The sequence below is a fragment of the Crocodylus porosus genome, unplaced genomic scaffold, assembly GCF_001723895.1.
Source record: "Crocodylus porosus isolate Cpor-Errol unplaced genomic scaffold, CroPor_comp1, whole genome shotgun sequence".
Taxonomy (NCBI): domain Eukaryota; kingdom Metazoa; phylum Chordata; order Crocodylia; family Crocodylidae; genus Crocodylus; species Crocodylus porosus.
In genome coordinates, this window is record NW_017728914.1 from 10,251,182 (window position 1) to 10,264,568 (window position 13,387).

The 13,387-nt window shown below is 43.1% G+C and overlaps 1 protein-coding gene across 5 annotated transcripts in view; it reads left to right on the forward strand.

Moving 5' to 3' along the window:
* The window catches only part of SLIT3 (slit guidance ligand 3), a 938,430-nt gene that overhangs the window by 744,809 nt on the left and 180,234 nt on the right, over positions 1-13,387 (forward strand). For all 5 annotated transcript variants that reach the window (XM_019534858.1, XM_019534861.1, XM_019534859.1 and 2 more), the window contains 2 exons: positions 8,193-8,356; positions 10,002-10,134. In XM_019534858.1, the coding sequence (XP_019390403.1) occupies positions 8,193-8,356; positions 10,002-10,134 (297 nt within the window). The remainder of the gene's footprint in view (positions 1-8,192; positions 8,357-10,001; positions 10,135-13,387) is intronic.

Genomic DNA, 13,387 nt, shown 5'->3' on the forward strand with positions numbered 1-13,387 from the left:
GGGGGGGGGGCACCAGTGCTCTCACCTGCCCCCCCTGCCCAGAACACTGGCTGACAGGGAACCAGCGCTCTCAGGGGGTGCATGTGCACCCCCTGCACATCGCCACTGATTTGCTGCATCTGTCTTCACTGTAGAAGATGTTAGAGAGATTCCCTCATCAGATTCACTCCTCTCTAGGGACAAGTCAGTGGAGCTGACCCAAACTGAGGTTTCAGTAGATGAGATCATAGAAGAACTTGATAAACTAAGCAGTATCAAATCACTACGACCTGATGGTATTCAGCCTAGGGACCTGAAGGAACTCAGATCAGAAATTGCTGAACTCCTAACTGTAGTATGCAACCTTGGTAGCAAAGGACTGGAGGATTGCCAGCCCTGGTACCAGCGGACTGGAGGATTGCCAATGTAACTCCAGTATTTACAAAAAGCTGTAGCAGGGACCCCGGCCACTGAGTCTAATTTCTGTTCCTAGAAAACCAGTAGAAGTAATAATAAAAATAAGAATCGTTCAGTATATTGATGAACATTATTTCCTGGGGAGGAAACAAAGTTGTTTTGTCAAAGGAAATTCATGCCTTGTCAATGTACTAGAGTTCTTCGAGTATGGCAGTGGGCAGGGGATCAGGGTGATCCAATTGACATAGTATATCTGGACTTCCAAAAAACTCTTGATAAGGTTCCCCATCAGAGGCTCTTAACTAAGTTAAGTTAAGTCATGATTTTAAAGAAAGAAGATGTATTCGTGGATTAAAAATTGGCTTAAAGATAGAAAAGAATGAGTATAAATGGTCAGTTTTCAGAATGGAAAGAATTAAAAATCAGGGTCCCCCAGGGATCTGTATTTGGACCAGTGCTGTTTAACATATTCATAGATGATTTAGAAAAGTGGGAGAGTAGCAAGGTGACCAAATTTGTGGATGACAAAATTATTCAGAGTGGTAAAAACCAAGGTAGACTGTAATGAAATACAGGAGGATGAGACAATTAAATGACACATGAAATTCAGTATAGATAAGTGTAAAGTGATGCACATGGGGAGAAATAATCCAAACTGTACCAACACTATGATGGTCTGTACAGTAGTTGTTACCACACAGGAAAGAGAACTGGGAGTCCTTTGTGGGATGTTTGCTAAAAACATCATCTACATGCTCAGAAAATGTCAAAAAAGTAAAGTAAAGGACTTACTAAGGGAATTTTAAAGAAAAAGGAAAATATCATATGTCTCCATGGTATGTCCACACCTTGAATACTATGCCCAGGTCTGGCCCCCCAAACCTCAAAAAGGAGATAGAAGAACTGAGGAACGTACAAAGAAGAGCAACAAGACTGGTCAGTATATGGAGGGGCTTTCATATAAGGAGAGACTAAAAAGGTTAGGCCTAATCAATTTAGAAATGAAAAGTTTGAAGGGGGACATGATAAGGGTTTACAAAATACTAAATGATGAAGAAAAAAATAAATAGGGACTTACTATTTACTCACTCTCACACTACGAGAACTAGGGGTCATAAAATGAAACTAGTAGGTGGTAAGTTTAAAAGTAACAAAACGAAGTTATTTTGCACACAGCTTGTAATTAAAGTATGGAATTCATTGCCACCAGATGTTGTGGAAGCTGGCAGTTTAGCCAGATTCTAAAAGGGATTGGACAAATTCTTGGAGGAAAGCCGCATCAGTAGCTCTTGAGCATGGGAGTTCAGGGCCTCTGTATCAGAACTTTCTAGACCTTAAATGCTGGAGGCTACATGTGGCAGAGGAGCTGTGAAAAACCATCCTGGTCATTCTCCATTTCAGCATCCACTTTCTGCCATTGTGTGATGCAGGGTACTGCTCAAGATGGGCCTATGGTCTGACCCAGTAAATGGCTCTTCTTATGTTCTCACATTCTGATGTTGCATATTTGAATAACAGAAACATCAATTTGAACACAGAACCAGCTTTTAACATTGCCAACTCTGTTCATCCAAGGCTTTTGGTTTAGACCCATCACAGATTTACAATAAATGAGAAGAAACTGGAGCCAGTTTTTCAGTTCATGAAATGACATAAATGAAATGTGCCGGTGCTGTTTCTTTCTTCGATTAAAAAGGAGACATTGGATTCAGGTCCCAGGGACTTGGTGCCAAGCTGGTTTAGAGCAGTGTTCCTTTTTTAACAAGAACATTAAATAAAATGCAGTATTGCTTAAATTACTGGATTTGTTTGTGAGGGGGCTTGTGTTCATGTTTCATATTAGACAGGACATTAAATTTGCAGTAAAATTCATTCCTGTGCAGGGGAATAGTGCAAGCCCTCAAAAACCTGAAGTTAAGAGAAGACCTGAAGTGGATAAGGGCCATATATTCTGATTAGAAATGAATGTTGTCCTTGGTGTTTAATTGGGTAACTCTAGTTGGGTAATGCCCAAGTTTGGCTAGCAGCTATGAAATCCCCAAGATGTCTGAGAAGGGATCACCTTATCCAGAATTTCATAGAGTGTGCCCCTGTAAAGATATGTTTAGAGTTTCGTTAACTTCAGCATGCTGCAGAGAGGATCAAGAGGCCCCTGAGCTTGGACAGACTAGCAGTGTTTAGGCGTCAGAACATAAGACACTTCCCTGGTCCTTAACACCCATTTGGGACGCCTCACTCAATCCTTGTAAACCCTGCAAAATACGCGAAAAACCTAACATCTTCCTCCACCCTTAATTTTTCTCTTTTTGGATGCAGCTAATTTATCCCTACAGGCTAAGGAGCTTATACCACCCCCCCACCCAATGCAAAGGCTTATGGCTATAACAGCTTTCACCTTTCTACCCACAGCCATTCCAGATGTAGGTCCTTTTTGAAAAGCATCAGAAATCCTTCTTTGATTTAAATATATATTTATTTATTCTCCATCTGAACCACATTGGCTTGGCCATTTTTATCAGGTCTCTTCCCTTTCAAAAATCCAAAAAAAAAAATTAAATAAATGTCACCTTTAGGTAGAAGCCAGGAATGGCACATTTTATTCCCAAAGCATCAACTGAGAAGAGGAACATAGTGTAGATTGTTATACAATCTTAGCTAAAGCCATCCCTGCTAGGAGTTGGTTTGTATATTAAATGTTGCAGGTGGGCTCTCTGGGCTGGAGCAGAGTACCAAAGAAATAAGGTGAGTTGCACTGGCGATGCAGAAGGGGTGCACGGGGGTGCACTTGCACCCCCTGACATTGGTTATGCACCCCCTGGAAGCAACAGCCACACAAAACCGGAAGTGCTGGCTCAGCGATCGGCTGCTGTGAGACCCCCTTGGTTGGCAAGTAGCCGCTGGGGAACCACCTTTCCCTGTCGGCAAACTGGTGTCCCCCCAAACTTGGGAGGCACCAGTCACTCATGGATAGGGGTGCCTGAGAAACCGAGTTGAATGTAAATATAAAAGCAGCTGCTAAATTTCAACGGTATACATGAAGAGACGCAGAGATGCCTTAAAGCCCTGTGCATGCCACTTGTATTAGAAATACGCAACACAACACAATTAGTTGCACTGAAGAAGTTAGGCCTGCCTGCATAGCAACTGTGCTACTCCAGGTGAATGAGAATTCTCTACCACATAAAAATGCGCAAGAGATTTTTGCTGTTTTTTTACTGTAATGATGTACTGATTAGAGTACAGTACAGTTTGAAAGTTTGCAACTTGTAATGTGAAGGTACAGGAAAAAGATATGTTTTTCATATTTCCCCCATTTTTATTAATGAATTAAAGCCCAAATTAGTACAGCTTTAGCAAATCTGGTCATCAAGGCTGTCTCAACAAAGAGAATTTATATTTAATTTGTTTGGATGTGATACTGGGATTAGGAATCCTGAATTCTCTTCACAGATCTTCTACTGCACTGAGGGTGAACAGTTTTTGGTAGGTGTGTCACAAGTTAACCTGGAACTCTCCCCGAGTGCCACTCAGATCTTCATCTCTGCCTAATCTGTTGCTCTGTTTTTTCCGCCCCCCCGGTGCTCCCTGCCTAATCTGTTGCTGTGCTCTCTGCTTCCTCCCTTATCTGCTGTTGTGCTGCCTGTCCCTAATCTGCTGCATGCTGCACACGGAGGTTGCTCATGCCACTTGTGGTACCCATGCCTCAAGTTGGTCACCCCATGCTATTGAATCTCTGTAAATCCAGACAATTTCAGTAACTCTTCCCTGGCACAGGTTCTCTCTCCATAAAATGAATGTAACTGCTGAGTAGACAGGACAATTTTGTGGATTAAACTCTTAACGATGGTCTGCATAAAGATGATCTAGATGTTTGAAATTTTCTGTAAGTTCTTTGCAGCTATTTTTCCAAGAGGTTGATTGTACATATACAGATAGAAGTGATAATTTTTGCCCAATCTAGCCACAGAAAGCTGTTTCTAGCTGTGACCAAACAAGTGTATGGCTGCAAACAGCTTTAAAAAATGGCTGATTGAGTGAAAATTTGACCCCTCATTGCATGAGGTATCAAGTAACGATATTTAAAATGTAGCATCTTCTGTAACTCTTGGCTGCAGCGCTACCAGCCTGTCACTGTTTTCAGAATGAGAGCAGAGGGAGTTCAGTCTGGGGTTTTTTCAAGCCCCCCCACCTTGAGCAAAAGTGGGGGGCTCCAATTCACCCACCCCCTCCCTTGAGCACCAGCTGGGGAGCCCCAAGAATGAGCTCCCTCTGCTCCTTCCGTCTCCTGTTGGCAGAGAGCCTAGCCATTGCTATGGGAACCTGGCTGCAGGCTCGCAGCCCGTGGAACCAACAGTGAACTTTTGCTTGGTCTGGGGTAACCTTGTAACTCAAAACACTTTGCAGAAATCATTCTGAGTTACAGCTGGAAGCTGCACTTCTGTCTATTCTCAGGTGTTCTCTGCTTTGTTCTGAGGATTCATATCATGCAACTTTATCTCTGACCATGACTCAGACTTTTCACTGGCAGTGGAGTAAATGGCCTTTGAATACTGGCTGCATTCATTTTGTAAATGTAAACACTTGGCTCATGGCAATATTGTTTGTGCCAAAGAATGTGTATTTGCAGAATATGCAGGATATTTTTATATGGTCCTATTATGGATGAAAGAAAATGGAAAACATTTTAATAAAGTTACAAATACAGTGATGCTTCCAATGTCTTCATCTGCCTTCATCTGAGTGAAGTTGTATGATGATGACATTTTTTAAATCTAAAAGCTACTCCTTGTCTTTTATATTTTGAGTGTTGTATGTTAGCAACATGGTTCACATTTCCAGTGGGTCATAGTAGAGATAAATAAAATTTGGGAATTTTTGTAAGTCATTATGAGTTTCCTATTCTTCCCTTCCCCCTACCTCCCATTATTTTTTGCTTTAAATTTAACTTTTAGCAGTTAGTTCCAGACCAACTTGTAATTATACACCCATTGCTCTAGAATATTGCAAACAATAGGGTACTAAATATATTAGCTGACTTGCTGTCTGTGACTATAAAGCATTTTGTAGGTATGGGGTGTTGGCCTAAAACAAAATAGCATGGACTCTGATATGATTTTATTTTCCTTGCTGCCACAGTTTCATTACACCAGCTTTATGCACTGCCATAGATTCATAGATGTTTGGGTCGGAAGGGACCTCAATAGATCATCTAGTCCAATCCCCTGCATAGGCAGGAAAGAGTGCTGGGGTCAGATGACCCCAGCCAGATGCCTATCTAATCTCCTCTTGAAGACCCCCAGGGTAGGGGAGAGCACCACCTCCCTTGGGAGCCCATTCCAGATTTCAGCCAATATAACTGTGAAGAAGTTCTTCCTAATGTCCAGTCTAAATCTGCTCTCTGCTAGCTTATGGCCACTATTTCTTATAACCTCCAGGGGCACCTAGGTGAGCAGAGCCTCACCTATTCCCTTCTGCGCCCCCATGAGGAATTTATAGGCAGCCACAAGGTCGCCTCTCAACCTTCTCTTGCAGAGGCTGAAGAGGTCCAGGTGCCCTGGTCTCTCCTCATAGGGCTTGGCCTGCAAGCCCTTAACCATATGAGTGGCCCTTCTCTGGACCCTCTCCAGGTTATCCACATCCCTCTTGAAGTGCAGTGCCCAAAACTGGACACAGTATTCCAACTGTGGTGTGACCAGTGCCCGATAGAGGGGAAGTATCACCTCCTTGGTTCTGTTTTTCATGCATCTGCTAGTGCATGATAAAGTGCTGTTAGCTTTGCTGATGACTTCGTCACACTGATGACTCATGTTCATCTTGGAGTCCACTAGGACTCCGAGATCCCTTTCCGCTTCCGTGCTGCCAAGCAGGTCATTTCCTAGGCAGTAGGTATGCTGGATGTTTTTCCTTCCCGATTCAGCACCCTGCATTTCTCCTTGTTAAATCATATTCTATTGTTTTCTGCCCATTTGTCCAACCTGTCCAGGACTGCCTATAGTTGTTCTCTGACCTCCAGCATATCCACTTCTCCCCACAGTTTTGTATCATCTGCAAACTTGGACAGAGTACACTTCACTCCCTCATTCAAGTCACTGATGAAGACATTGAAGAGTATCTGTCCAAGGACCGAGCCCTGTGGGACCCCACTGCCCGTGTCCTTCCAGGTTGATACCTACCTGTCTGTCACAGAGCAGGGTCCTAGGAGTGGCTGTGATCTCCCCTAGCGCCCCCTACCATGCCAAGTTTACTGCAAGCACCCTCAAAATCTCGTCTGCCATGTCTCGATCTTAAATATTAAAGGGAGGCTGCCTTTCGTCCTCTTGGACACTGTTTTCTCCTGTTGGCACTCATCTTGTTCTTACAATGGGGTTTCCATGCACCCTGGCCTTATGGGCAATGTGTGGCTCCAACCCACCCCTTTACCATGCCCCAAGCCTCAGTGATGTACCAGACGTTGTTCCATCTGTCTCACTCTCTGCTCCCTCTCCGGCGCTCGGGCTCTCCATGGCCCTCGTCTCGCAGCTGCGCCCCACTGGCACTCTGGCTTCTTGCTGCCCCCTTTGCTCTAGGGCTTCTCACTGCCTTGGGGCTCAGGTGGTCATAGCTGTGCCTGACCCCCAAATCTCTTCCTTAGGGTCTTGAACCTTCTGCAGGGCTCAGGCGGCCTCGGCCTTACCTGCCTTCCAAGTCTTCTCTCCCCTTCTCGGGGCTGAGGTCAGTGCACCTCTGAATGCTGCGCCTTCTCTGGCACCGGGTCAGTGCACCCCAAATGTGCCCTCTCTGGCACCGGGGTCCCCACGCTACCGTGGATCCCCAATGAGGCCTCCTCCAACCCCTAATAGCCTCACCCAAACCACCATTAGTAAACAGCAAAGAGAAACTCAAGCCTCTTCACTACAACATAAATTCAAGCCACTTGGCTATAACACTAGTCCCAACACATCAGGGGTGCTCTATCCTTCCCCCAGTCTCACAGCTATACCTGCGGTCTAGCCTCTCCTCTCTGGTCAGTCCAGCAGAACTCCTTCCTCTATGGCTGCTATCAGGGAACTCCCTGCCTGGCCTCAGCCTAGGAATTATATAGGGGCCAGGCCCTGCCCCTTCCTGTCAACTGACTTCTACTGGTTGCCCTGGCAACCTGCAGCTGGGCTCCTTACTTACTGCTTCCTAAGTAGCAGGCATCTCAGTACCCCGCTACACTGTCTACCACCGCTGTCTGCGTATGACCCTCTAGCCACTCACCGGACTGTGTAATCATCCAAGTCACAGCCTCTTAATTTGTTCACCAGTATGGGGTGGGATACTGTATCGAAGGCCTTCCTGAAGTCTAAATAAATGATATCTTACCCTACTCCTGCGTGCAGGTGTTTTGTAACCTGGTCATAAAAAGAAACTAGATTAGTCAGGCATGATCTACCTGCTATGAACCCGTGCTGCTTTCCCTTCAGCATTATTTTTCCTGCCGGGCTCTCACATATATGAGTCTTAATAATCTTTTCAAAGGCTTTACCCAGGATAGAGGTGAGACTGACTGGCCTGTAGTTGCCTGGATCCTCCTTCCTCCCCTTCTTGAAAATAGGAATAATAATTGCATCTACAGGTGAAAAATGTCCCAGGATAAGTACCTGATACAAAGTCTGTATGTGGAACTGTCCTAAATCTGTGTCTATAGTGGGTTGAGCTCTCACTGAGAACTTGAACAGAAGCCTGGAGCCCTAAATCCAGGGACCTTTCTTTAGTCATTGGATTTCTGTATTTGTTCACCATGTTTTAACCATTTTTTCTTAATTCCCTTTCAGTAATTTGCTGTCGAACCCTTTTAACTGTAACTGCCACCTGGCATGGCTAGGAAAATGGCTGATGAGAAAGAGAGTTGTCAGTGGAAATCCCCGTTGCCAGAAGCCTTTTTTCTTAAAAGATATTCCAATTCAAGATGTGGATGCCAAGGACTTCACCTGTGACAGTAAGAAAATCAGATGGGTTTGGTATTGAACTTGTACACTAGCAACTTTCCTAGGGTTCTCTATCTCACCTACTGTGTTTGAATAAAAACAGCTGAAGTAAAATGGTTCACAAACAAGAGACAATATCTCTTAGATGTTGTTGTCCCATACCAAAAAATTAATTTTATCTCTGTTGGTATATTAGCTGGGCTCCCCTCCCCTCCAAGCATGGAGATAAACATCTGCAGACCTACAGTGAGATGCAGCACTCATCCCAAAGACCTTACAGTCAGGACATCAATAATGAATGGGTATCATATATAGATTCAGAAGGTTGTGTGTTTGTTTGCAAAATCAGTGTGTCATTTAACATAAGATACACAAATTAGTTTAATAAACACCGAGGGAGTGGGTGGCAGAGGCCATGAGCTATGGTAAAAGATCACATAGTTACTTAATTGAATTATGTGCATACCTTGATTGCACTGTCACATAATAATAGGATTTTTTTCCCTTTCCTGTTTTCCCCCCTCCATCATTCTCAATACAGATTAGCACTTCTTAGAAAGACATGTTCATGAATAAAAATTGCTTGGATAATTTCACAGCTTTCTAGCACGAGAGTCAGTCTTGTTTATACCTAAAGGTCGCATCATACATCTGGCAGATTTTTAAGGTCAGGAGAAAAAAAGCATGTGTGCTTCAGTTAACCCTGGTACTAGCAGATATTCAAAGGGAATATGACCACACATTTTGAAACTGTACCACTTTATTTCAGTGTTTAGGACATTCATTGTACTTGCATTCATAAACATTTATATTTTTTTATCGTTTACATCTAAAATATGCACCCTACACATTCTTTCCATATGCATCTCAATACTACAGCTTGCATTTTTCTTTTGTTTTGTGAAGGCTGTTGTTTCTGAGTAAAATCCAGAGTTGAACATTCTTCACTTCAAAGACTTGGTTTCTTCCATGAAAACCCTGTTGTTCTTCACTTATGAGATGTAATCTGTTGTTTATGGAAGTTCTGAATCCAGTTTAGGGGCACTAGATATTTTATGTATGCACAGATGGATCACCATCTATTCTGTGTATGTTGCTCAGTTTGTTTGTTTTTGCCTGGTTATGCTTGTCAAAAGCAACAAGGCTTTTCAATGAAAATGATAAATGAAGTGTTATGCTGACATTAAAAGTCACACACTTAACTAAAAGTTGTGTTTAAAAAAGAAGATTATTTATAAAACATGAAGTAGGTGATGATTGTCTTATGTCAAGATAAGCTTGAGAGTAACATTCTGTTAAACTTCTCTGTTTCAGCTGACACAGCAGGGAATGAGAGTGTCTGTCTAGTTGAAACTAATTTGTGGTTTTCTTTTGGCTAAAACTACTTCCTTTTAAACAAATTGCCACAGAATTTTACAAGACATTTTTGCACCCTGAGTCTAGTGTTCTCTTTATGCTCACTAAACCCTAGATGGGGTCAGAGAGAGATTAAATATTAGGGACCAGTTTAAAACCTAGTAATGGCTGTCATAGATTTATGGTTGTCACTGTTTTGTGCTAGATGTGAATGTCTCTTAGAAGCAAACTCTTCTAGGCTGTGAGGCGGATTTCTTTCTCAAGTGTCAGAAGTCCTCTCATGTTTCTTTCTTTCTCTAGGTAATGATGAAAGCAGCTGTCTCCTTTCTCCTCCATGTCCTGCCCAGTGTACCTGCATGGATTCAGTGGTACGCTGCAGCAATAAAGGTCTGAAGATCCTGCCCAAAGGCATCCCCAAGGATGTGACTGAACTGTAAGTTATATTTTATGTACTCTTTTATTTTATGTATTCTTGTCTTTTCACAAGAACTAAAGCGTACAAGTTCATGAAGCTATACAGACAAAGGTAGCTGCCAGGCATATTTTGGACCATGGGCATTTTGCTACTGACTTCCGTGAATGAAGGGGTAATCCTTGTACTTTGATATGTTCCATGTATTTCAATTTTTGTTCACTTTTTCTTATGCCCCATTAAGCTGAAATTTTATATAACACTTCACATAGGGAAGACAGGTCATTTAAAATTGTGCACCAGCCCATATAGGTGTTTCCTTTCATTCTACATATGGAGGAAAAATGAATAAATCAATACTGAATTCTGCAGTACGTTTCCAGCCTAAGTTAACAATGGGCAGTTTGAAAAAATGATGAAAAATGTATTCCCTACATGCACATCTGTGAGGTAATTATCCCGCCACATGACATTTTTCAAAAGAAACAGCAGTGAAAACAAACAGTGGATTCTTTTCTCTAAAGCATATGAAATGACTAAAATAACAGATAATTAGATTAAATTGTAAAGTAAACTTGCATGTATTGAGCGTAGCCTTTCTATCTTTTTTTCATTTTCTGTGAATTTTTATATTGGTTTTTCATTCTTTACATTGAAAGAAAACAATATTGGAGGAACCAAATAGATTAAACAGTTTGGTAGTAGGAATATAGAGCTTTTCACCGCAAGGCCACTGAGACTGGGTGAGAAGTTACTGTCCCCATATGATGATTGTTTATATATGAATAAAGTTGGGCACCAACTGATGACAGTGTAAGTAACTTGGTGGTTTTTAAATTTATTTCTCATGAATAGGCCAGTGCATCTGATTGACACTACTTAGCATTATCGTTGGTAGTCAGAAAGGAAGAAAAGAATGCAATTTGAACACTTCCGCTCTCAACATTAGTTCCGATAGATCTGGGAAATAAATTGTGCTGTGCTGATGCACATGTTGTACCTGTTGTGTGGAGTCTTTATTCTATAACACTAGGTGGCACTTTTAATGGGCATCTTGTGTGTAGGCGTGTTTATACGAGACATTTACTATAGTTGACTAATTAGCTGCACTGTAAATGTCTCAGCATGCACATGTCTGCCCCTATTAGGCTGAAATAAATTAATTTACTCATCAGCAGCATAGTATTTGTAACTACTATCCTGCTGCAGAGATTTTTACCCCCCACAGGTCCTTTGCTAGCCAGGGCTGCTCTGACCTGGCTCAACATGCTGCACATGAGTAAACTGCAGAGTTTATTGCTCCTGGGAGCATGTTCAAATAGTGTACCCAGGAGCAATACGCTTCAGAGTTTATTCATGCACAGTAATAGCATGTATAGACACATCCTGTATGTGGTAACACATATTAAAGGAGATTGTGGGTCCTCTGCATAAATACATACAATATCAAGAAACTACTTATCGACTAAAATGCTTAGCGTTACTGTTTACTTGCTAAAGTTCATAGTGAATGAAAAAGAAGCCTACTTTGGAAGGTGACTTGGTGTTTTGTGGAATTTCAGGTTTATCATGTCTGAATTATTCCAGATCAGATTTGTCCATTATGAGTAAAATGGTTTGAGCTGAAAGTCAGGTTCATTCCTATTCTTCTCATTTCATCACCAGGGATCCAGATTTTCCATTTGCCACAGAAAAACACAGATTTTCTCCTTTAAAGGAGAACAACCTGGGAAACCACAGGTTTCTGCTTGCAGACTAGCTGGGTTCCAGCCTGCAAGAGGCTGGGGTGTGTGGGATGCAAGGGGCAGGGTGAGCCACGTGTATGTATGCATGCACACATGCACATGACAGCCAGACAGTGTGGTGGAAAATAGCTCCTGCAGCTCCCTTCAAGTAAGTCTGTGGGGGCAGGGAGAGGGAGGCTGTCAAGTACAGGCCATTGGTGTGATGGGGGAGATAGGAGCACATGCGATGCAGTGTGGTTGGGGGTATGTGCCCCCCCAGATTTCTGCATCCACAGCAGGGTGCAGGGCTGTGGCCAGGCTAAACCTGCACAAGGCAGGAGCCACCTACATGGCCTAGCAGGCAACACCCAGTGTGGGAGGGAGCACCATACTGCCTTGGCTACCAAAGTGAACCCCCCCTCCCCCCGCCTGGCAGCAGCAGGGTGCCACAGCTGCACCTCACCTTGGCAGCTCAGTGCCCTCTCCCATGCTGGGTCCCACCCACTGAGCCGTAGAGATGGCTCCTACATGGAGCTGGTCCAACCTGGCTGCAGCCCCACTGTGGGTACAGAAATCTGGGGGGGCACATGTCCCCCTCACCCCTCCCATGCATCACCTATATCCCTCTGCTCCCCTACATGTCACCTGTGCCGACACCAATGATGTCCTATGTACCCACCCCATTCCTCACATACTGTGGGGGCTGAGGCCTAGAGGCAGCAGGTAAGGAGTGAGGGGTATCATCAGTGCTGGCAGGGCTATGGATTGGGAGTGAGGGGTGCTGGCAGGGTCAAGCGACTGTGGGTTGGGAGTGAGGGGCACCAGCAGTGTTGGGGGGCCTGTGGCTTGAGGGTGAGGGGCAATGGCATGGGCAGGGACACTGCATCAGCATATCACGGCTGCTAAGCACCATATAGCAGCAGGAGGGACAGCTGCAACTGGACCCACATCCTGGTGAGCTCTGATTTCTCTATGATAAAAAAACACAGTTAAATTCCAAAATATTTAGGTATTTAGAATAATAAGGAAGAGCACCCACCAATTGCTGAAACTTCCTCAGCCTGACAAAGGGTTTTTGAACCCGAAAATTTGCTTAATTTTTTTTTCCAACTACTTAAGCTGGTCTAATAAAAGATATCAGATTCACCCAAAGAACCTTGTCTGCCTAGGTATTTAGAATGTATTTTATTGTAATGATTGAGACACTGCTAGGCTTCCAAATGGCTTTAAAATTGTAAATATATCAATACAATATCATGTTCAACTGACACCTATATATAGTGGTGTTTCATTTTATTCATGGAAAAACATGGATTTGGGGGTCTTTCATCAGAGAATTTAGGATTTTTAAACAAAGAAAACCAGGATCCCTGGTCATCACCAGTAATAAAGATTCAGCAGGCCAGAGGCTGTGCCCACCTTATGCATATGTCCCATCACTGCTTTCACACATGCTTTGTAGACAGAAAAAAATCACAGGTATTACATTTAGTTCCATATAGCTCGAACACTAGGAAGTTTTTAAGTTCAGTGCTGTTATATTAAGTGTA